The 25,386-nt window shown below is 51.2% G+C and overlaps 3 protein-coding genes across 4 annotated transcripts in view; 1 reads left to right on the plus strand and 2 right to left on the minus strand.

Moving 5' to 3' along the window:
• The window catches only part of LOC147986549 (F-box protein SKIP28-like), a 30,260-nt gene extending 5,800 nt beyond the window's left edge, over positions 1-24,460 (plus strand). Inside the window, exon 4 of one of the 2 annotated variants that reach the window (XM_087544819.1) lies at positions 24,245-24,460. The gene's annotated coding sequence lies outside the window, so the exon portion shown is untranslated. Of the gene's footprint in view, positions 1-200; positions 333-24,244 lie in introns of those variants that run through there. The other variant, XM_087544818.1, reaches the window with a different exon arrangement.
• On the minus strand, positions 14,403-14,876 carry LOC147986550 (uncharacterized). Its single transcript, XM_087542054.1, has one exon. The coding sequence runs from the start codon at positions 14,874-14,876 to the stop codon at positions 14,403-14,405; it is 474 nt and encodes a 157-aa protein (XP_087398180.1).
• LOC147986551 (uncharacterized) lies at positions 17,969-19,883 on the minus strand. The gene has a single exon (XM_087540082.1). It carries the CDS (start codon positions 19,870-19,872, stop codon positions 19,234-19,236), a length of 639 nt encoding a protein of 212 aa, XP_087396208.1. The 5' UTR covers positions 19,873-19,883; the 3' UTR covers positions 17,969-19,233.
• Positions 24,461-25,386: the final 926 nt, after the last annotated feature.

Below are 25,386 nucleotides of genomic sequence, written 5' to 3' on the forward strand. Positions count from 1 at the left end.
GTATGCACACGTGCATCAAGTTTCACAAGGTTAATGCTATTGACTAAGATGCATCTACGGTACTTAGACTTGTCTCGTGAGTGAGTAAATAGCATAAAACCACTACAATTGTGGTTAGGGTTCTAAAGGACCACCACTCTACAAATTTTCGTTCATAACTACTACTACTAGAGATTTCATCGAACTGCTCGTGTGCACAGTAAGTGGCATGGCGGCATATGCCTCGCCGGAGTCAAAGAAGGAGGCTTGCCGGGGAGGAGGCGGAGGTCTTCGGGAACGGTTGGGGTGCAGGCGGAGCGAGAGGAAGCTGCAGGCGAGCTCGGGGTGCTCAACTGCTCATGCGTTAGCTGCCCACATGGCCAGTCGCGGCGGTCGTCGGAGCTCGGCACCGTGGCGAGGCAGGCACGTGGACGCACGGGGAGGAACGGACGACACCAATGCCTGCAGGAGGCCAACGCGAGCCCGTGGGTGTCGACAAGGGGAACCGGAGCTTGTCGAAGAGGAGACCGCACCGCACGGAGGCGGAGAAGATGACGGCCAAGGCGACGATCAAGCGCGCCCTGGACCGATTCCTTTGGCGGGAGGGTAACTTGGGGCGAGGCAGAGCGCTAGGACATGGCGGCTGGGCTCGGGGAAGCCGTTGGCCACGAGGACGAAGGACGCCGCCGTCGGCGTGCTCTCGTGGTGACGCCTGTGAGTCGGGAGATACGAGTTCACAGACAGACATCCTGTGCATCCTTCTTCACCTCCACATCCTGTGCGTGTCGTCGATACCGCCCATGTCCAGCTCTAGAGCGATACAGGACGGGCTCGGCATCCTGGCCTTCGAGGTGGCGGCGGCCATGTCGCGATTGATCAGCAGTCGACGTGGTGGTCAGGAGTCTCTGCGCCTTTGTCCTGCGTGCCTCACGTCCACGGACCCTACAAACAACAAAGTACTACACATTTTGACGTGGAAGCACTCGTGCACAGCTACTTAAAGAAATCATAGTAAATGAATTATGCTGTATCTTTTATTACCCTACGTGCGCATAGCACAACGTAGCCACAGCGATCGATGTTACTGTAAGCGCATCCAGAGCTGCTTCAACAGTAAACATCATCTTGAAACGTACTAGTAATACAGAGAAGTGTAAAGACCTCGTCACGTATGACTCTACAAGACTACAAACAAAGGATTAATTTGCCCTCGCTACAATCCGGTCGACTACAAAGGCTATGCAGATCCATCTCGACGAAACTTATCACGTCGATGAAGCCAGCACCTTCTCCCCGGCCACGTTCTTGGACCAGCCGGTCGGACACCATGCCGCCGCTTGCGCTTGGCTTGGTACGCGCCCATCTTGGAAGCTACCACTAGTTCTTCTTCTTGCAGATCCGCTCGTGCGCCACGCCATGCATGTCTTCGAGCGCCTTCTCCCACACGGCGTGCGGCACGATCCCGCTCCTCCACACCCCTGGTCGCTGGTATGCTTCTTTGCACAGGACGTGGGCGACCTGGTTGCCCTCGCGGTATATGTGCCGCAGCTGGTGATGAAACTATGTACCTAGGGTAGGGGCACGGACCCGTCCAAAGAGCCCTACCCAAGGACATCCCTAGAAGAAGTCACCTTTCAATCGATTTGAAGGTATCTCACTCGACGGGTTCAAGACACTCGACCAAGAAGCTACCACTCGACCATGAAGCTAGCCACTCGACCCCAGGAGATCTGAAGTCACTCCGCAGACAAACGGTCGGCTATTAAGTAGTCTTTATGGTCATTGTAGCACTCTATTAGGGGCGTTACCAGTAACGTCCAACCTTAAATGTACCTTAAACCCTGCATTACTGAGGGCAGGAGAGGGTCGGCGAACTCTATATAAGCCACCCCCTCCTCAGTATGGAAGGTTCGCATCCCTCTTATTCACACGCCAGTAATCCAGTCGACCGCCTCCGGGCACCGAGACGTAGGGCTGTTACTTCCTCCGCGAAGGGCCTGAACTCGTACATCTTGGTGTGTTTACAACTTTCCAATAGCTGAGATCTAGCCTCTCCATACATACCCCCCTACATCACTGTTAGAGTTAGAAACATGACAGTTGGCGCCCACCTTGGGGCAGAAATCTTAGCGCTTGGTTGGAGAAGTTGCGATTTTTTCGATCCCTCTGATCATGGTTTCGTGCGGAGTTTTGGTGGAGGGCCGCGAGATCCGCTTCGGCGCGCTCACGTTCATCGCCGACGACTCCTCCTGACTTCAGGAGGCGCCACTCGACATCGACGCGCTCCCCGTCCATGGTGCGACGCATTTCCGCGCATGCGTTCGTGGCGTCCTCCTGCGGCAGCCGTCGACCCAGTATCGATCGGCCCTCGTATCGTCTCCCCGCTCTGTCTCCCGCCGGCGCAAGCGCTCCGGTCGATCGAGACTTCAGAGGTGGGTGAGGCATGCCGTGGCTCGCCAGTCGGCCGCCCCGCAAGTCGCGGCAATCGAGCCCGACGAATCCCTCTGCGGCCTGTTCAACCTGTCGACTGGCTCCGCGAAGACCGCATCCGAGTGCGACAGCAGCGACCCAGCGGCTGAGATCCTGGCGGTCGATGGAACGCACAGTCCTCCCGGTTTCCCTCGCACTGATGGAGGCGCGGGCGGGGGCGACCCGTCGCATCCCCACGATGAGTATCTCCCCGAACCTCTCACATCATTGCAGCGGGAGGAGCTTCGCCGCCGGAACACGGACGCGCTCCGCACTCCTATCGTCGGAGAATCCCCCGAGGCCCGGGCCTTGGAGGACGCGCGCTTGGCTAATTTGGCCGAGCGCACTCGACTGGAGAATCTCCAGCGAGCACTCGACGAGCAAGCGCGTCAGCGGGCTCCCGAGTCTAGTCGACGCCAGCTCTTCCCGCCGACGCAGGTATACCGAACCCCAGTTCAGAATTTGGCCGTCGCGGCCCGTATAGCAGAATCGATTCAGCCCTCCCAGTCGGAGGCTGGCAGGGGCTTGTTATAGATCAGAGCGTTGCTCCGGGCGGCGGGAAACCAGAATTCCGCTGTTTCTCAGTCGCGGGATAGGACCCACAGTCGATCCGTTGCAACAGATACAGTCCACTCGGCTCACAGCCCGCGGTCGCCCCCGAGGCGTGAGGGACGTGGCGACCGGCATGATCAGTGCAGAAGAAATGAGCAGTATGATCACCGATCCGATCGTGATGATCGACGTCGAGTGCCAACCCCTCCCCCGAGGAGTGGGTCATATGCGCCTCGACATCGAGATGACAGGCGCCCTCATAGCGTTGGGCAGAGGATTCCAGTCGACCCCAGGGACCCAGGCTTTGATGCGAGATCCATCCTCGTTCAAGATTTGGTTGACAGGAACAGAGCTTATCGAGAAGGCCACAATAGAGATGCGCTTGCCAGCAGCGGAGTACGTGTTTCAGGGCCAGAGTGTTTCAGTCGAGCCATCAGGGCCGCAGTGATTCCTCCCAATTTCAGGCTGGCGACTGGAATCAGCAAGTTCACCGGTGAATCTAAGCCTGACACTTGGCTCGAAGATTACCGAGTGGCTGTACAGATTGGCGATGGCAATGATGAGGTGGCCATGAAGCATTTGCCTCTCATGTTAGAGGGCTCAGCCAGAGCGTGGCTAAATCAGTTGGCACCCAGCAGCATTTACACTTGGGAGGACCTCTCCCGAGTGTTTATCACAACCTTTGAAGGAACATGCAAGCGACCTGCAGGCCTTACAGAGTTGCGGTCTTGCGTGCAGAAGCCGAATGAAACTCTGAGGGAATACATCCAGAGGTGGATCACACTGCATCACTCGGTTGAGAATGTGCCAGACCATCAAGCAGTTTGTGCCTTCAAGGAAGGCGTTAAATACAAAGAGTTGAATCTGAAGTTCGGTCGAACTGGAGAGATGTCTCTGAATCGGATGATGGAGATTGCCACCAAGTACGCTAATGGTGAAGACGAGGACCGACTCCGGAGTGGCAAGCACAAGGCAGTCGCCCAAGAAACCGGAGGAAACTCCAGTCGGAAACAGAAGCGGAAGGCCGAGCCAGCCGCTCCTGGGGAGGCCCTGGCCGTAGCCCAGAGAAACTTCAAGGGAAAACCCAAGGGCACCTGAAAGCCCAAGAAAGTCAAGGATCAGGATGGAAACGATGTTTTGGATCTGCCATGTCACATCCACACCAAGAAAGATGAAGAGGGTAATTTCATTTACCCAAAGCATACCACTCGACAGTGCCGGCTCCTGATCCAGCAGTTTCAGGGCAAACAGCCCAAGGATAAGGAAAAAGAGTCAGACAGAGTCGAGGACAAGGAAGACAGTGACGATGGATACCCCCAAATCAATTCCACCCTGATGATTTTTGCTGATGTCGAAAGCAAAAGTCGACTGAAAGTCATTAACCGTGAGGTGAATATGGTTGCTCCGGCAACACCCAGTTATCTGAAGTGGTCTCAGACTGCCATCACGTTCGACTAGTCTGATCACCCTACGCACATTGCCACCCCTGGGAGGCAAGCTTTGGTGGTCGATCCAATTGTCGAAGGCACTCGACTGACCAAAGTCCTGATGGATGGTGGCAGTGGCCCGAACATACTGTACGCCGAAACTTTGAAAGGAATGGGCATTCCGATGTCCAGACTAAGTACCAGTAACATGAGCTTCCACGGAGTCATTCTTGGCAAGAAAGCCGAATCACTCGGCCAGATTGCTCTTGATGTGGTTTTCGGCGATTCAAAGAATTACCGCAAGGAAAAGTTGACATTCGAGGTTGTGGACTTCCAAAGTGCTTATCATGCCATTTTGGGCAGGCCAGCTTACGCACGCTTCATGGCTCGACCATGTTACGTGTACCTCAAACTGAAGATGCCTGGCCCTAAAGGTGTAATCACTGTTACAGACAACCAAAAGAAAGCAGAAGAGTGTTTTCAGAAAGGCTCAAAGATCGCTGATGCTCAGATGGCAGTGGTCGAGCTGCAAGAGTACCAAAAGACTGCCGATCCGAGTGAATTGCTACGAGCCAAGAAGCCTACTTCAGAATCAGCTTTTCAGTCGTCCGGTGAAACAAAGCCAGTCCACATTCACCCGACCGACCCCGATGCTGCCCCGACTCACATCTCAACGACGCTCGACTCCAAATAGGAAGAAGCGCTCGTCCAGCTCCTCCGTGAGAACTGGGACATCTTCGCATGGAAGCCCTCTGACATGCCTAGAGTTCCCAGAGGGCTGGCTGAGCACCGTCTACGAGTCGACCCAAAATTCAAGCCTGTGAAGGAACATCTTCGACGGTCCGCCGTCCAGAAGAAGCAAGCCATTGGCGAGGAGGTAGCTCGGCTCTTAGCAGCGGAGTTCATCCGAGAGATTTACCACTCCGAGTGGCTCGCCAATGTCGTCATGGTCCCCAAGAAGGACAAGTCACTTCGCATGTGCATTGATTTCAAACATATCAATCGGGCCTGCCCGAAAGATCATTTTCCTCTCCCTCGCATCGACCAAATAGTCGACTCGACTGTGGGGTGCGAGAGATTGTCTTTTCTAGATGCCTATTCCGGGTACCATCAGATCCATTTGTATGGACCCGACGAGATCAAAACAGTTTTCATCACTCCATTCGGATGCTTCTGTTACGTCACCATGCCGTTCGGTCTCAAGAACGCCAGAGCCACGTTCATGAGAATGATTCAGAAGTGCCTACTCACTCAAATCAGTCGGAATGTGGAGGCATACATGGATGATATTGTGGTCAAGTCACGAAAAGGTTCCGACTTGCGGGCTGACCTTGCTGAAACCTTTGCCAACCTCAGGAGGTATGATATCAAGCTCAATCCATCAAAGTGCACGTTCGGAGTTTCAGGTGGAAAGTTACTCGGTTTTCTCGTTTCCGAACGGGGGATCGATGCCAATCCTGAAAAAGTTGGCACCATACTCCGGATGAAGCGTCCTGTACGCGTGCACGATGTCCAAAAGCTTACAGGCTGCTTGGCTGCTCTAAGTCGATTCATTTCTCGTCTCGGTGAAAAGGCGTTGCCTCTTTACCGACTGATGAAAAAGTCTGACAAGTTCGAGTGGACTCCAGAAGCTGACGCAGCATTTGTAGAGCTCAAAGCTCTGCTCTCCACCCAGCCGGTGCTTGCTGCCCCAATCAGCAAAGAGCCTCTGCTGCTTTACATTGCAGCCACAGGACAAGTTGTCAGTACAGTACTTACGATCGAGCGGGAAGAAGAAGGAAAGGCCTTCAGAGTTCAGCGCCCAGTCTATTATCTGTCTGAAGTTTTGACCCCTTCAAAACAAAGATACCCTCACTACCAGAAGCTTGTATATGGGATTTACATGACCACGAAGAAGGTTGCACATTACTTCTCTGACCACTCCATTACAGTCGTCAGTGATGCCCCACTGTCAGAGATTCTGCATAACAGAGATGCAACTGGTCGAGTGGCCAAGTGGGCGATTGAACTCCTTCCCTTAGATATCAAGTTTGAAGCAAAGAAGGCTATCAAGTCCCAAGCAATCGCAGATTTCATCGCCGAGTGGATTGAACAGCAACTTCCGACTCAAGTTCACTCGGAGCACTGGACCATGTTCTTCGATGGATCTAAGATGCTGAATGGTTCCGGTGCTGGGGTAGTTCTAGTCTCCCCCCGAGGAGATAAGCTCAGATATGTTCTCCAGATTCACTTCGATTCCTCCAATAATGAAGCAGAATATGAAGCACTTTTGTACGGGTTGCGCATGGCCATTTCACTCGGCGTCCGTTGCCTCATGGTCTATGGCGACTCAGATTTGGTGGTTAATCAGGTGATGAAGGAGTGGGACGTCAGAAGTCCGGCTATGACTGGTTATTGCAATGCAGTGAGAAAGCTAGGAAAGAAATTCGAGGGGTTGGAGCTTCATCACATTCCCCGACTGAAAAATCAGGCAGCTGACGATTTGGCAAAGATAGGCTCCAAGAGAGAAGCCATTCCCAGCAACGTGTTCCTGGAGCACATTCACTCGCCGTCGATCCAAGAAGATCCTTTTACAGAAGAAGCCCCGCAGCCGAAAAGTGCCACAGATCCGACTGAAGTCGAAGTTCCTGCTGTGGTCGACCTAATCATGGAAGTCTTGGCAATCACTCCCAACTGGACGATACCGTACATCGCGTATATCCTAAGGAAAGAACTCCCAGAGGACGAGGAAGAGGCTCGACAGATCGTCCGCCGATCCAAGGCCTTCACAGTCATAAAGGGGCAGTTGTATAGAGAAAGCGCGACTGGAATTGGTCAGAAGTGCATAACACCAGAAGAGGGTCGGATAATCCTTGATGATATCCACTCGGGGACCTGTGGTCACCATGCGTCCTCTCGGACCATTGTGGCTAAAGCATACCGAGCGGGATTTTACTGGCCTAGAGCAAATGAGATGGCAAAAGAGATAGTCGACAAGTGTGGAGGGTGCCAGTTCTACTCCAACATGTCACACAAGCCTGCGTCAGCCCTGAAGACCATTCCACTCGTCTGGCCCTTTGCTGTCTGGGGACTAGACATGGTTGGTCCACTGAGAACAGGCAGAAGTGGTTTCACTCGTGTGCTTGTGGTAGTCGACAAGTTTACCAAATGGATTGAAGCTAAGCCTATCAAGAATCTTGATGCTTGCACTGCTATCAGTTTCGTCAGAGGGCTAACATTCAGATATGGAGTCCCGCATAGCATCATCACTGACAATGGGTCAAACTTCGATTCGGACAAGTTCAGAGCTTTTTGCGCCTCTCAAGGCACTCGAGTCGACTACGCATCGGTCGCCCATCCCCAGTCAAATGGACAAGCTGAAAGAGCAAATGTTCTGATTCTCAAAGGACTAAAGCCTCGACTGATGCGTGATCTCAAGCACGCGGCAGGTGCTTGGGTCGACGAGCTTCCATCAGTTCTGTGGGGATTGAGGACCACCCCTAACCGGTCGACTGGAAGAATTCCATTCTTTCTGGTTTATGGAGCCGAAGCAGTTCTACCAAGTGATCTTCTTCACAACGCGCCCCGAGTCGAGCTTTACACCGAAGATGAAGCAGAACAGGCCCGGCAAGACGCAGTCGACCTCCTAGAAGAAGAGAGGGAGATGGCTATGATCAGATCGACCATCTATCAGCAAGACTTGCGTCGATTCCATGCCAGAAATGTGAAGAGCCGAGCCTTCCAGGAAGGAGATTTGGTCCTCCGAGTGGATCAACAGAAACCACACAAACTTGCTCCTACTTGGGAAGGCCCTTCATCGTCACCAGAGTCCTCCACAATGGAGCATATCACCTCTACAATATTGATCACCAGATCGACGAGCCACGAGCTTGGAATGCGGAACTACTTCGCCCCCTTTACACTTGAGTTCTCCCTTGGACGAGATGTAATAAGAAAAAATTTCTGCAGTTCAATTTTACCAAAGACAAGAGCGTCCCAATAATTGCTGTCACTCTTGTTTGCATACGAAATCCCCCAGTGGGTGACTTAGCTGCGAATCCGTTTCGCCTAAGTTTGAAAAAATCCTACCGAGCGGAGAGCAATCCTCCCACTCGGGGGCTTAGCTGCAGTCCAGTACTCGCCTAAGTTCTCTCACTTAGAGACTTAGCTGCAGTCAGGCACTCGCCTAAGTTTGAAAAAATCCTACCGAGTGGAGAGCAATCCTCCCACTCGGGGGCTTAGCTGCAGTCCAGTACTCGCCTAAGTTCTCTCACTTAGAGGCTTAGCTGCAGTCAGACACTCGCCTAAGTATGAAAAAATCCTACCGAGCGGAGAGCAATCCTCCCACTCGGGGGCTTAGTTGCAGTCTAGTACTCGCCTAAGTTCTCTCACTTAGAGACTTAGCTGCAGTCAGGCACTCACCTAAGTTTGAAAAAATCCTACCGAGTGGAGAGCAATCCTCCCACTCGGGGGCTTAGCTGCAGTCCAGTACTCGCCTAAGTTCTCTCACTTAGAGGCTTAGCTGCAGTCAGACAGTCGCCTAAGTATGTAAAAATCCTACCGAGTGGAGAGCAAACCTCCCACTTGGGGGCTTAGCTGCAGCCCAGCGCTCGCCTAAGTGATTAGAAATCCTACCGAGTGGCGAGCAAACCTCCCACTCGGGGGCTTAGCTGCAGCCCAGCGCTCGCCTAAGTGTTTAAAAATCCTACCGAGTGGAGAGCAAACCTCCCACTCGGGGGCTTAGCTGCAGCCCAGCGCTCGCCTAAGTGTTTAAAAATCCTACCGAGTGGAGAGCAAACCTCCCACTCGGGGGCTTAGCTGCAGCCCAGTGCTCGCCTAAGTGTTTAAAATTCCTACCGAGTGGAGAGCAAACCTCCCACTCGGGGGCTTAGCTGCAGCCCAGCGCTCGCCTAAGTGTTTAAAAATCCTACCGAGTGGAGAGCAAACCTCCCACTCGGGGGCTTAGCTGCAGCCCAACGCTCGCCTAAGTGTTTAAAAATCCTACCGAGTGGAGAGCAAACCTCTCACTCGGAGGCTTAGCTGCAGCCCAGTGCTCGCCTAAGTACAAGACACAACCCAATCCGCGAGTCGACTGCTACCTTCCCCTTCGGAGCTACGCCGTAAATATAAGGTTATTCCGAGTGAAGATCAAGATCCACTCGACGAATCAAACCATGAAGATATTCAACGAGAAATCAAAATCAGATAAAGCCTAAAAGGTCCCAGACCTCAGATCAAAGTACTCAAGCCCTCAGCTCGGCGGAGTTTAACGGTTACAAATCCACTCAGCATTCCAAGGCAAATTTAAAGTGAAGCATAAAAGTTTTTCATTCCTCAGGAGGAGGACTGGAAGGGGCGACGAACTCGTCCAAGTCGATCCCGTCTGCAATACGAGTGGCAGCGGCAATAAAAGTCTCCATGAAGTCCTCAAAGTTGTGGTTCCTGGTATTGGCAACTTGGATGGCGGCCAGCTTTTCTTCTCGCGCATCCTTGCAATGGACGCGGACCAGAGACAGAGCGACATCGGCACCACATCTAGCAGAAGATTTCTTCCATTCCGCCACTCGACCCGGGACTTCATTCAGTCGGACCATCAGGGACTCGAGGTCGTTCTGAAGTGTCGTTCCGGGCCAGAGTGATGTGTCGATCCGCGACATCGCAACCTTCAGTCGAGCAAGATAATCAACAACGCTGGTAACACGAGACTCCAGTCGGAGCACGTTCATAGCAGCCTCGTCCTTCACGAGAGAATTGGCGGGATCCAAGCCTGGATCCACTCGACTGGTTTCCTCTTCGAAGCTCTGGCAGAATTCTGCAAACACGATTGAAGAATAAGACAGTGGCCGTACGCAGGCTCGGCAACTACAAGACAGCCGGGTTGGAATAATTACCTTCGAGCATGACGAACAGCTTCTTGGCGAGTCCACCGAGATAAGCCTCCAGATCTTTTACCTTCCCCGCCAGCTCACCCGCCTTGTCGTGCAGAGCCATCTTTTCTTTCTTCAGTCGACTGGCATCTCGATTAGCTGTCTCGAGAGCAATTTTCAGTCTGGAGTTCTCCTGCTCAAGAGTTCCGACCGAAGCCAGTTTCTCTTCTGTGAGCTTCGTTTTGCTCGAGGCCTCCTTCTGTGCCTCTGCAAGGTCTTGATCCTTCTTCTTCAGAGCTTCCTCCAGTTTATCTGCGGCGCGTCGAGTGGAACCAACATCAAGAATGGACAAGAAAGAAAAGCCACCCGTTAAGAATGGAGAACCTCACCAGCCATAGCTTTTGCTTCTTCTTGCGCCTTCTTCAAATTCTCCTGAGCAAGCTTCAAGTTAAGGTTGAGCTGGATCTGCTGATTCTCCAACTCAGTATAGCGAGCTACAAGTTCGCAGGATTTCTGTAAAAAGAAAAATCAGTCGACAAACGTCCAAGACAAGTTGCTTCCGAGCAACCAAGAGACAATGATGACGTTTCTAAGACTACAGCCGAATCAAGAACATTCGACAGTAGTCTCGGGGACTACACCCAGTGGGTGCACTCAGCGTGCCCCCACTGTAAAAAAAGAAGAAGAAGTCGACTACCCGCAGTCGACCGGATACAATCCCATTCGACATGGCCTGACCAGACCGAATGAAGAAATACAGCTACAGCAACTCAATATAAAGACTACAGTCGACTGCCCGCAGTCCACCGTAGTCTCGGGAACTACACCCAGCGGGTGCACTTAGCGTGCCCCCACTCGTCCAAGAATTGGCAGACACACCCAGTGGGTGTACAGATACAAAGATCTTCGGAAAAGAGATTCTTCAAACAGCATATCATAACAGACCAAACGTTGAGTTGACTAACCTGGACGTTTCTCTGAAGAGCCGAGCTCGCGTCATAAGCTGCTTGGCTGGCCTCCCGAGCCAACTTCACTAGCTCCATCATGATCCCCGCCTGACGTATAGCCTCTTTTGTAGCAGCCGCTTGGTCCTCAGGGACGGGGTATGCGGCAAAAAGCGAAGACGGATCCGCAGTCGACGACGAGGGCCGCGCACTCGCCAGAGGAATGACAAAGGTCACAGAAGCCTGAGTGGTGTCACCACCATCCCGAGCCACGGCCTCGGACGCCAGAGCGGATTGGGGGGGTCTTGTCAGTCGACGCCCTCTTGTGCCTCCTCACTCTCAACGGACCGTTGTCGTCGTCATCCGGAAGGTCGATAACATGAGGAGGGGCTGCAAGAGAAACATTCAATCGACCAGAGTTGCAATAAATGATCAGTCGACTCAAAGCAGAACGTCAGTAATCGTACCAGGGTTGGAGGTAACAGCATCCTCCATCTCTTGGTCGTCGTCCTTGGCGGAGACCTCAGAAGTAGCAGCGCTGCAAATCTCGAAAGTCAGTCAGTTGGCTCAATGAATCGACCAGGGATCTGTCCATGGTCGACGAAGGAAAGCAAGTTTTATTATTACCCAGAAATGGTAGGGACAACTATCTTCATCTTGGGCAGAGCCTTGGGCGGCTTGGACAGCGTCGTGCATGGGTGCTTGAGAACCTTCCCAGTCGGCGTAGGAGAAGAGGTCCGAGGGCGTTTCGACGACTGCCCAACAGAAGCAGTCGCCTTGCCACGTTCCCGCGCTGGGTCGTGTGTGTGCTTGGACCGCCCCTCTGGGCGAGGGGGTTCGACCTCCTCCTCCTCCTCTTCGCTGGAGTCGACGTTGTCGTCTCCCTCTCCTTCACCGTCGGACTCCCACTCGCCTTGGTCGTCCCCACTCTCACCTCCGCTCGCCTCCCCTTCCTCAATTGGCTCCTGAGCCCCGTTGGGCGTCGAGTACATCTCGGTGGTCGCCTGGAAAGCAATAGACAAGACGAAAGTCAATCGACCAACTCAAAGAAGATCAATGCAGAAAACAAGATTTCAGTCGGGAGCATAAAGACATACCTGGTCCACTTCATACGAGTTGTCGAGTGGAGTTACCCTCCTGGCTCCTCGAGGGTTGTCTTTGTTCCCCGTGATGTCGACAGCCACCCCTCCAGCATCTCGTCGGTGACCTCCTCCGGGTGGATCCGAGTGGTGTCATCGAGACCCGAGTACAACCACATCGGGTGGTCACGGGCCTGGAGCGGTTGGATGCGCCTCTGGAGGAAGACCTCCAGCAGGTCCATCCCAGTCACACCCTCACGGACAAGCTCGACCACTCGACCGGCCAACACTTTGACTTGGGCCCTTTCCTCCGGCGTCACTTTCAGAGAAGCGGGTTTTTCAGCTCGGTCGAGGGAGAAAGGAGGAAGACCAGTCGACTGTCCTGGGGTCGCCTGGTCCTGACAGTAGAACCAGGTCGCCTGCCAACCACGGACCGACTCCGGGAAAGTAATGGATGGAAAACAGCTCTTCCCCCTCGTCTGGATCGCCAAGCCCCCGCACAGCCGGATCACCTGCGTCCTCTTGTCACTCGACTTGGCCTTCTTGACCGATTGAGAACGGCAGGTAAAGATGTGCTTGAAAAGTCCCCAATGGGGGCGGCAACCCAAGAAAGCCTCACACATGAAAATGAAAGCGGCAAGGTATACAATGGAGTTGGGAGTAAAGTGGTGGAGCTGCGCTCCGAAGAAGTTCAAGAAGCTCCGGAAAAAAGGATGGGGCGGCAGAGAAAACCCTCAGTCAATGTGGGTGGCTAGGAGCACGCACTCACCGTCGCGGGGTTGAGGTTCGATCTCTCCCCCCGGAAGACACGCGGCTTCGTGGGGAATGACTCCCCCCTCGACCATGTCGTCGAGATCCTCTTGCCGGAGCACCGACGGCATCCAGTCGCCCTGGATCCAACCTTTGGGCAGAGCGGTCCTAGAGGAAGATCCGCCCCGAGCAGACCTCTTCCTTTTCCCCGCCGTCGCCGCCTTCTTCGCGCGCTCCAGAGCAGTCGTCTTGCCCTTCACCATCGTCGCTGGCAAAATCTCGAACGGGCTTGCGGCGCTAGGGTGAGAACGGAGGTGGCGGAAGGACTTGCGAAGGGAGAGAGGAAGAAGAAAGCAGAAGGGAGCGCACTGTTCGGAAACCCCGAGCCGGCAACTTATAAGGGGCCGCTTCCGAGTGGCTGACTGGTAGGCCCAGGCTATCCAGTCAAATCCCGCAGCAGACCCGCGCGCAGTACGTGGCGAAAAAGGCGACGCGGGGATCGAGGAGCTTCCGCTTTATCGCTTCCGATTACTACGGCCGCTCCCGTCCCGCGCGCTTCCCATAATCCGAATCCTGCGACATCCGCGGGCCACAGAACAACTTGTCAAAACAGGAGACCCCAATCGCGCCGGCGCTCAGTATGTCACAAGTAAAGAAATTCACTCGACGATAGGCCTGGAATGGATCAAGGCGACTGAAAGAGGTTGATAACGTCATCCGTGACGATTGGCCCAAAACAAGGCACTCGTGTAGCCCAAAGAACCAGTCGGGAAGATCCCCAACTCTTTTCCCACTCTAACCTCGATCCATTCGAGGGCTAATGATGAAACTATGTACCTAGGGTAGGGGCACGGACCCGTCCAAAGAGCCCTACCCAAGGACATCCCTAGAAGAAGTCACCTTTCAATCGACTTGAAGGTATCTCACTCGACGGGTTCAAGACACTCGACCAATAAGCTACCACTCGACCCTGAAGCTAGCCACTCGACCGCCAGGAGATCTGAAGTCACTCCGCAGGCAAACGGTCGGCTATTAAGTAGTCTTTATGGTCATTGTAGCACTCTATTAGGGGCGTTACCAGTAACGCCCAACATTAAATGTACCTTAAACCCTGCATTACTGAGGGCAGGAGAGGGCCGGCGAACTCTATATAAGCCACCCCCCTCCTCAGTATGAAAGGTTCGCACCCCTGTTATTCACACGCCAGTAATCTAGTCGACCGCCTCCGGGCACCGAGACGTAGGGCTGTTACTTCCTCCGCGAAGGGCCTGAACTCGTACATCTTGGTGTGTTTACAACTTTCCAATAGCTGAGATCTAGCCTCTCCATACATACCCCCCTACATCACTGTCAGAGTTAGAACCACGACAGCTGGTACGTCGAGAAGTGCGCAAGCAGAGTCTTGATCTCCTGTTGCATGGACAGCAGTATGCGGGTCTGCATCTCCTTGCCGGTCAGGAGGTCCACCAGCACCTGGTCGTCGCCTTCCACCACAAGCCCGCCACGGAAGAAACTCATCGCGAGCCGCAGCCCGCGGATCAGTGCTCGCGCCTCCACTATGCCCACCGTGAAGTGCTCCGTCGGCTCGGCGAAGGCGACGAGGACGTGGCCGTTGCAGTCGCGGATGGAGCCGCCGATGCTCGCCCGGCCGGACCCGTCGTGATAGACAGATCCATCGAAATTCAGCTTCAACCATCCCCGGGGAGGAGGTTCCCACCTGACCAGAACGTGGCTCGGATGGAACGGAGGGGACGAGGCCGACAACGAGGTCGAGGTAAATGGTGTCCTGCAGAAAGGAGCAAAGGGAACTGGGGCTGCAATGCACGCCATGTCTAGCGCAAGCTAGATCTCTTCGCTTTCTCTTGCGTACTGCAAATGAGGAAGAAAGCCTAGCTGCTGGTCTATTTATTATTGATTTCGTGGTCCGCCAGTCGGATTCAAAATCCAATCCGTTTTCGGCTTGGAAAAGGCTCGTATTCGGTCGGCTAACTTTATCGCTTTGCGTCGACCGCGCTCACTATGCCATCCGATCGCCCGATCACATTTTTCTAAAAAAAACTTCCGATCTACTCATCTTAAATCAAGACAATACAACGAACATCAAAAAATTACATGCAAATTCATAGACTACCTACCGACGACTATAAACACTGAAGCAAGACGAAGACGTGACGCCATCATCGTCGCGGGAGCCGAACAGAACTTGTTGTAGTAGACAATCAGAAAGTCGTCATGCTAAGGCCCCATAAGACCAGCGCATCAGAACAACAAACGCCACTTATGAAGAGTAGCGTAGATCGAAATGATCTAATCTGAAGACACACAAACGACAACCAGATCTGAGCAAATCAACCAAAGACATATTCACCGGAGACACACCTGCACATGTCCACCGACGATGCGACGCACCATGGAAATGAAGGCTAGACGGGCAGAACCTTATTCCATCTTCAAGGAGCCGTCGTTGTCTCGCCTTCCTGAGCAGGACAAAAACCCTAACAATACTCGAAAAAAAAAATCCAAAAACATAGCCCTCCCACCAGCAAGGTGTCGGTGCTAAACCCGACAGATCTCGGGTAGGGGGTCCCAACCTTGGTGATATGAGCTAGATGTAACATGAGACAAAACGGACACAATATTAACCCAGGTACGGACCCTCTTGATGAGATAAAAATCTACATCCTGCTTCTGATGTATTGATTGTGATGGGGTATAGTGTATAGTATGATCTACCGCAAGATCGTATGAAGGAGTTCTAAGCTCTAAACCTTGCAATAGTGCCTCTACAGACTAAACCATACGGCTTATATAGACGTTCAGGGTACCTAGGGTTTACAAATGGTCAGTTATAATCTAGGGATAAGCATGCTGATCGTTCAAATATGCTTGAAGTGTACGTCAAGTCCTCAGAAGATCTTCATCTTGATTACTCCGAGGGCCAGGGCCTGCATGGCCCATTCATCAATCTTTGGTGGGTCCTTGGTCCGGCCCATAAACAGGAGACTGACGTTGCTAGCACCCCCTAATCCATGACCCTAACAGTGCCCCTGAACTAGTCTTCAAGCCGAGGACATTGGGTATCTTCTTTGGGATAACTTTACAAGCCTGAGTCTTCGGCTTCGTAGACGAGTTCCATCCTTCATGTTAGCTCCCACTTCCGAGGACATGCTCGGCTCTGAGGTCTTCTTGGCTTTCCCTATCACAACCAGGCGTCAAATAAGAGGAAATATCTTTTAACAAGACCTTCTCCTTGGCGTGCTTTATTAATTCAGCAAGGCCGAGTAAAAATCAGACCTCTTTGAATTTTTTTGTGCTGTTATCAAGTTTGGACCATCTTCAAAACATTTCTTCTAGACTTTGTGATGAAATTGACCTCACCCTAAATTATCACTGGATCACAGCACAACCCAGAGCACACCAACTCAACTCTCAGTCAACTGACAGTTGAAACTCTAGCTCTGAATTGCACAAAGGAAACTACACTTCCTCTGTTGAGCTAGATCACCCCACCCAAACATCTCAAGAGACTCTCCTAACCCTGGGGATCAAAGGAGTGACACCACATTGGAAAATCTCATGCAATATTTCTCTCTCAGAAACTATTTTAGTTTCTGCTAGAAGGGGAAAAATAAATCCAGAGAACACTCAGGCTCATCAAAAATTAGTGAAATTAATTGGAGATGACCTTGATGCCTAGTGTGAGCTCTGGTAAAAATGTGAGAACAATTAGGACATGGAAAAGTCTCCAAATAATTGACAGAACCATGATGCCCTAAAGTGTTGTGAAGGAACTACCCTCTAGGTAGTTTTGGAAATTCCCAAATATTTTGGGCAGCACCTAGTAGTTGCACATGACCAAATTATATCACAATATTGATCATTCACAAAGCACACAAAATCACAGTACCCACTTAAGCTTTCTCCCCTGTTTTTCAGGTTGTGAAGGAAGTGCTAGCTAAGAGTGTTTGTTTGAGCTGAAATTTTGTAGAGTGTTGCACCCTAGTTTTAGATCACTACTAGACATAGCTTCCTAGCTTGGATCACAACAAACTGACCTGCACAAGCCCCAGCATGTTGCTGTCCGAACTGAACATGGTGAAGCAATCTAGCACTGATTCACGCCAGGACAGAACCAATAACACACACACACCCAAAACACGGCCCCTCACACCCTAGATAAGGTTTGGCCGCCTGGAGGCCACTGGCATGCCCAATGCCAGTGGTGACCACCTCCAGAGCACGCTAACTGTGTGCTCTACTGCACGTTCGTGACCAAACCCTCGCTCCACCCTGCCCCGTGCCAGACCATTGTGTCCGCCGCAGAGCCCCGTCCCCGCTCACCTTCTAGAAGCCATGTAAGCAGCCAAACCGCTCAAACGCTCGAGACCAATATTCAATATATTTTAGCGTAGTTTGAATTTTACCGTTTCATTCGATTTGGCATTTCGAAAAAGTGGATGTAACTAATTTCAAAAAACTCGTTTCACTTTATTTAAAAAACTGATTTCACAATTAAGAAAAAACAGATTTAACTCATTTTAGAAAACTAATTTTATTCATTTTAAAACACTGATTTCACTCGTATCAAAACACATATTTAAGTCATTTCAAAGAATTGGTTTCGCCCATTTTGAAAAGGTGATTTCACTTATTTCAGAAAACTAAATTCACTCATTTTGAAACACTGATCTCAGTTATTCCGAAAAATGTATTTCACTCATTTACAGAAACAATTTTACTCATTTCAGAAAACGTATTACGGTCGTGTAAAAAGACAAATTTAGTTATGTGTACGGAAAACGTATCTCCTCATTTTAGAAAATTGGTCTCACCCAATTCAAAGATCATATTTCACTATTTTTAGATAGCTAATATCACTCATCTGAAACGTTGAAATTTATGCGTGTTTGAATGTATTCAAGATTGATTCTTGTTCTAAAGGTCTTGGCTCCAGGAGTTCAAATATACACAAGGTTTCGAGAACAAAAATTTTGTTTTGAAGATATGAACAATCTAAATAGTAAAAATGGAATTAAAAGTGATGGATTTAGAAATGAAGAGAGGAGAGATAATGTTGGAGAAAAGAGAAAAGGAGGACCATGCATGTGTCCTTTGCATGTGTATGGTAGGCCCAGTCCGATGAAACACGGGGACTTAAATAGGGAAAAAAGGGAAATACAAATGTACATCTTTTGAGCTGACAGCATGCTATTGGTGAGAGAACCACCGGTACATCCCGGCACCGGTAAAAAACACTTTGCGGCCATGATGTAGACAGGGTTCGCCGGACAGAAAGTCCATAGTATGATAAAGTGTACAGCCTATTCGAATAGCCGCGTTCACGATCCATGGTCTTATCTCCCTTCTCCATCTCCACATCCTCTGTGTGTAGTCGACACCGCCCATGGCGATCTCCAGAGCGAGACAGGACGGCTCGGTATCCTGGTCTTCGAGGTGGCGGCGGCCATGTCGTGATTGATCAGGAGTCCGACGTGGTGGTCAGGAGTCTCTGCGCGTTCGTCCTGCGTGCTCCGGCTCACGTGCGGCGAGCTCGTGGCGGATCTTGGCCGCGCGTTGCCGACACCGCTGCATTGCCAACACCGCCGCGTCGCCTCGGGACGCCATGCCATGGACTGCCGGACGCGCCATTCCTCCACGACTTAGACCGCGTCTACGTTGAGGAGAAGTGGGGAATCAGCCTCGCGCGCCTGGACGCCACGATCGTCTTCTTGGTTGCAGCGGCACGCAGCGCTCTGGGGCGAGAGGAAGCTGTTACAAACAGCGAAGAACTACACATTTTGAAGTGGAAAGACTACTAGCACTCGTGCACAGCTACTTAAAGAAATCAGAGTGAATGAATTATATCTTTTACCCTACGTGCGCATAGCACGACGTAGCCACAGCGATAGATGTTACTGTAAGCGCTTCCAGAGCTGCTTCAACAGTAAACATCGTCTTGAAACGTACTACCAGGTAATACAGAGAAGTGTAAAGACCTCGTCACGTATGATTCTACAAGACTATTACAAAGGATTAATCTGCCCTCACTACAATCCGGTCAACTCCACGGGCTATGCAGATCCATCTCGACGAAGCTTATCACGTCGATGAAGCCAGCGCCTTCTCCCCGGCCACGTTCTTGGACCAGCTTCCGCTTGGCTTGGTACGTGCGCGCCCATCTCCGAACCTACCACAGCTTCTTCTTCTTCTTGCAGATCCGCTCGTGCGCCACGCCATGCATGTCTTCGAGCGCCTTCTCCCACACGGCGTGCGGCACGATCCCGCTCCTCCACACCCCCGGTCGCTGGTATGCTTCTTTGCACAGGACGTGGGCGACCTGGTTTCCCTCGCGGTATATGTGTTGCAGCTGGTACGTCGAGAAGTGCTTAAGCAGAGTCTTGATCTCCTGTTGCATGGACAGCGGTATGCGGGTCTGCATCTCCTTGCCGGTCAGGAGGTCCACCAGCACCTGGTCGTCGCCTTCCACCACCAGCCCGCCACGGAAGCAACTCATCGCCAGCAGCAGCCCGCGGATCAGTGCCCGCGCCTCCACTATCCCCACCGTGGAGTGCTCCGTCGGCTCGGCGAAGGCGACGAGGACGTGGCCGTTGTAGTCACGGATGGCGCCGCCGATGCTCGCCCGGCTGGACCCGTCGTGGTAGACGGATCCGTCGAAATTCAGCTTCAACCATCCCCGGGGAGGAGCCTCCCACCTGACCAGAACGCGGCTCGGATGGAAGGGAGGGGAGGAGGCCGACAACGAAGTGGAGGTAAATGGCGTTCTGCAGAAAGGAGCAAAGGGAACTGGGGCTGCGATGCACGCCATGTCTAGCTAGGTAGTAATAGGGCTTTTCCTTGATCTCTTCAGTTTATCTCTCGTACTGCAAATGAGGAAGAAGTACTGCAAATGAGGAAGAAAGCCTAGCTGCTGGTCTATTTATTAACTTTGGAGTGCCGGTGCTGGTCGCCGGATTCTAACTTTCTTTCGGATTTGCGGAGGAACCATCACCCCTGATCCACCTCGGATTGATGATTTCGCGTGTCCGTCGCAACGATGGACAGAATTTGCACCACACAAAAAGGCCTGCGTCATGGAACCATACTAGGCTCGGACACCAATCCTATTAGCCTTGCTCCGTTTAACTTATTCGGACTCTAATATGGAATTATTTTTGCAGTGCACACAGAAAAAAAAGATGCGAGCTCGAGCATCTACAACCGGACCCATATCCGCCCCAAACGCCCCGGCGGGCTGCCCGGTCACTGTCCGGACGAAAAATTGCTACCCAACCAGATGCCTTATATTCAGCCCAAATACCCGCACTGACCGGCAACCCTTATATCCACTCCATATCTGGGTGGATATGGGACGCCCTGGCGCGCTCGCGACTTCGGATCCAGCCGATTCTGGCCCACCCAACCTCACATGAATTGGAACCTATCCGCACCCCGGACAAACCCTACACGCATTCAACTCCACTTCACCCCCCCCCCCCCCCCCCCTCACTCACAAGTCCTGTTTGGCGCTCTCCCACCTTCTCCGGCATGGCGGGCAGTGAATTCGAGTCCTACACCTCCCTATCAGTTGACCCGGAGCTCGTTCCACGCGGTCTCGAGAAGGAGATGTCTGTTCGCCTTACGCTCTGCCGCTCCCAGGAGGAGTCCGCTCAGCTCCTTCCGAAGGGAATCCATTGCATCCGCCCAAATGACGCATGGATCCGGCGCGAGGCGTGTTGCTGCTGCCTCGCCGAAGGCGGTGCGGTCGCCTAGTATCTGAACGCTGTGGCGGACGTGTAACCCTTTCGTTGGCTCGCCCAGGCGGAGGTGAATGCATGGGCCTTGTCCGACGCAAATATAGCGCGGCGTGCCCGCCGTGCGAGGCAGCAGGCATGGGGCAACCCTCGCGGCAGACGTTAGCGAGGCGGAGTCGCACTCTCTGGCACCGTGTATGGTGCCAACAACCCCTCGCACCCCAACCACGTCATGGTGGCCGACTACGACCACGACAGATCCATCATCGATCTCAAATCCACCTGCGACGGGCTCCAATAGGGAAGAGTAGTGCATGAGAGACGGCGACGACTCGAGTCCCATGAGCCTGTGTGTGTTCCATGTCCTAATCTACCTCGCTGACGACCGCACTAACACTTTGAGGGGCGCAGCCTGCCGCCAGACATGGACATGGCAGAGGCGGACGAGCTCGGCTCAAGATTAGTTTTACGTTGTATTTGATGATTCGATGATGAAGAGTGGGAAATTTGATGATTTGAAAATGGGGTATCCGGTTGTGGAAACGGTTTTCTGTGTGTTGTTCGTTAGCTGTTCATGGACGTGTCCGCGGGCATTTGGGTGGCGGATTTTGTGACTTGCGGTTGTAGATGATGTAAGAGCCTTGAACTGTAACTTTCTCTAGAAACAGGCCCGCATCCCACTTTAGAGATAAAGCACAAATCAAAATACACGGACGAGCGATACAAGGTGGAGAGTAAACCATGGGATAACCAGACCATGGATAACGCATGTGACTACGCTACTGAAAGAGAACACAGAAAGGTAGAAGAACAACGCCACGCTATGCCCTAGAACATCTGAGCTCCATAACAACACCCTCGGGAGGGAGAAAGACGTCAAGCGTCACCGCTGTCGTGTACAAAATGGATAAGGGTCTGCACCCCGAACCCTGACGCAGAGACGAGAACCGCAATGATGTCTTCAAGAAGAGAATGGCGTCCACGAGTGTCGCCTTCATCGAGGCGGAGCTTTCGCTTGGCACCTGATCACCTGTGTCACCATGAGGTCTCCTAGGAAAACCATTATGAAATCAGACCCGTAGATCCTAATTTTGGCGTTGTCACTGCCAATGACGGAGAACGAGCCCATGCCACCTACAACTACACCCCTTGCTGTCCACATGAACAAAAGGGGAAGCGAGCTCCACCGCCATGATGCCCACCGGAGAGCGAACCACATGGACCACCATACGGGATCGCCGCCCCGGCATCCCTGCCCCGATACACCGCCACCCATTCACTTTACGACACCCAACCATGGTAGGAGAAATGAAAGACACCTTCTTTCATCCTAGCCCGACATCAGCCATCGGGACTGGGTCGACGCCTCCACGGTAGGAAGCGTCCACACCTGCCTCCCCAGCCGGTCTCGGTGGACGGGTGAGGGGGAGGATACATCCAATGACTGCTGAGGCTGCTCCCCCCTAAAACCCCTTTCGGACCCGTGCATTCATCCTATCATCTTTCTCTGCATCCGTTTTCTCTCTCGACTCCACCGCCGCTCCACCACCCCGACCGCCCCGCGACACCCTTGCCGGAACTCGACGACTTCGTTTCCTCCGGCGCTACACCTGGGCTCCAGGCCGCTTCTCCTTCGCCGCTGTTTCATACCTCTCCTCCGTCCACCGTACAGGTACCATCCGCCCCTGAGGCACTCACCATGCTCATCGACTGTTCGGTGAAATGCCCGTGCTAATTTTTTTGCCTCTTCTTCTTTAAAGCAATGTATTCGGATATGGAGTACATACACGAGCACTTTGATGAGTCGTACGATGGCTCGTCCGACGAGGACTACACGGATGAGACGGTGATGATGCAAGCGGTCCTTGCAGTCACGGAGCATGCATAAGAGCATGTGGTCAGTTTGAAGGGATCGATGAAGGGTCATCGAGTGTTCAACCGCAATAGGGCACGTGGCCATTTGACGCTGATGAACGATTACTTTGCCCCGGATGCCCTATTCACTGACAATTTTTGCCGCCGCTTTCAGATGCAAAAAAAAAAATCATATCTGACCCAGTTGGCCAGAAAAAGTCTCGCTTTGCTAAAAAATAAGAAGCAACAAGAAAGGATGTCGAGAGGACATTTAGAGTTTTGAGTCACGTTTTGCTGTTGTTCATGGACCTGCTAAACAGTGGAATCCGGACACCTTGTGGGAGGTGATGACATAGTGTATGATCATTCACAACATGATCGTCGAGGATGAGGGTGAGGATGCTGTCGTAGGTCATGAGTCTAAGAACATGACTGATCCTACCAAACTTCCAAACCAAAATCCGATCACTCTTAACGAGTTTGTTCAAATACATCAATAAATTCAACATCAAGCAACGGATGAGCAAATGAAGGAAGATATGATTGAGCATATGTGGGTGGTTAAAGCAAACAACGTTGTTTGAGTATAATATTTAAACTAGAACTATTGTTGCATTTGAACATTTTTTAACTAAACTGAAACTAGATATGCGGCTATTTTGAGCGTGCGGATGTGTGCGGAATTTAGAAAGGGCGGATGTATCCAAATTACATTAGATGGTCGGCTCCCGCAACAGTGTCCGCTGACTGGCCACCCCCTAGTCCGTGAATGGATATTGTGTCCAGATTACAGGTCAGTGTTGGACATGCCCTAAGAACAACAACAATCAAGACCTCTCAAATCTCCTCCATACAGCCGTCTGGACGGCCCGGTCATCAAATTGGCCCCAACCGGACCCCTCAAATCGGCTCTATACGTTTGGGATGTCTGTCACCCCTCAAAACCAACCCATATGTAAGGCGGATATGACCATGTTGATTGACAGAAGGGCTCTTGTTAAAACCCATCGGTCCGTCGGGCGCCTCCTTGGTATGGCGAGGACATATTCATGGCGCTGCTTCAGTGTGCTACCCGAGAGGCCAAACCCGACTATTTAATTATTCGTTTCATTATTTCTATCAAGGTTCTTGACTTGATTCAGAGATTACTTGATGTTTCTGTCGATGCTCGGATGTTCCATGGTTCTTGTATTCGGAAAACCAGGACGGTAAGGACTTCACACATGTTCAATCCGAAAACGTCGGTGGTTTAAGGCGTGGTGTGAATAAACCGGTGGGCTTGAACTAGGTCTGTGAGGACGCCCACGTGTTCAATCCGATATTGTCGGTGGTACAAAAAATTGTGTGGATAATCTGGAATGCTCACTACATGAAAGTGTTCAAAGTTGTTTAAAGTCATGGTTGCTTATTGAGACAATTGGTTTCAGTCTTCCGATTATCTATTCATCTTTCGGTTATTGATTCAATTTTCAGAAACAAAAAACTTCTGTTCAAGCAATGTTCTAGCACTTCTAGTTGAGTAAGATTCTTATGGTTCCATAATGTACTCTCTAAGTATTTCTGTACTAACCTTGCGTTTTATTTGGTTTTCAGATACTAAGTAAGCAACATGCATGAGAGACGGGAGTAGCATCACTGCGTCACTTGAGTACCTACATAATTTCACTAATACTTACAAGATACTCATACCTTTATCTACTTGTCCTAGTATAAAAATTGGTTAATACTCACCTGCTTGGCGTGAGCTTATGGTCACCTTGGTCGATGTAGTTTGTGTCTCGAAAGAACTATTCAGATTTATTTGCTGCATGGATACTGTTGAAGATATACTGTTGTGTATTTCTCTTCTCGTATGTTGTGGATATCAGTGGAGGTAAATACACTAGAAGTTACAGAACTTGCACGCAACGTTCAGTTTAGTGCATAAACTTGTAAAATATGTGTTTCTGGTCATCTAACTTGTCATCTCGTTCATATACGGTGCTTCCAACCGTATCCCTACGGGTACCAATGTGGCAGGGCCACCGTCAGTGGCCGAGGCTGTTTTTTTGTAAGAAAGGACCCATATATTCTATTTATTTTTACACAAAAAATCCTCAAATAAAATGAAAGAAGCTGCAGCGCATGATGGGATTCAACCGAGGAGCTAGCACGATCCGCCTAGCATAGAGAGACACTAGACCAACTAACAGTTGACGCTTCCTCAAAAAAAAAATCTAACAATTGACACTAAAATGCACAGTTAAAGCTATTTAACACATACTGCATAAATAAAAATAGAAATTAAAACGACAAAAAGGTTTGCTGAAAAGGGAAAGCCCCAGTTAGATACTATGGCATCGTGTACAAGTGCCAACCATCAGGCCACAACGACACTTAGTAACATAAACAAATTTTATCTTGTGTATTGTTTTTTCTATGTAAGATAGATTTGATTTTAGTTTATCAGTGATAAATAGAGATAAAAATGATAAAAGTGCTATGTATTGTATAGTATAAAATTTATGTATTCCAATGGCAGCGAGCTATGTTTAATTTTTTTACGCAAAGATAGATCTTTTTTTGCACATAGTACCTAACTTTAAATATATATTCCCACAAAACATAGTGCAGAATGAATGAATGCAAATTCTTTTGCACAAACCAACGAAATTTTAGGTTGATTTTTTAAAATTCTAAAATCTGGATAAAGGAAACAAAATGTAGAATGAATATACGTAAATTCTTTTGGACAA

This window comes from Triticum urartu, chromosome 2A (assembly GCF_056163025.1).
Source record: "Triticum urartu cultivar PI428250 chromosome 2A, HENAU_Tu73, whole genome shotgun sequence".
NCBI classification, from domain to species: Eukaryota; Viridiplantae; Streptophyta; class Magnoliopsida; order Poales; family Poaceae; genus Triticum; species Triticum urartu.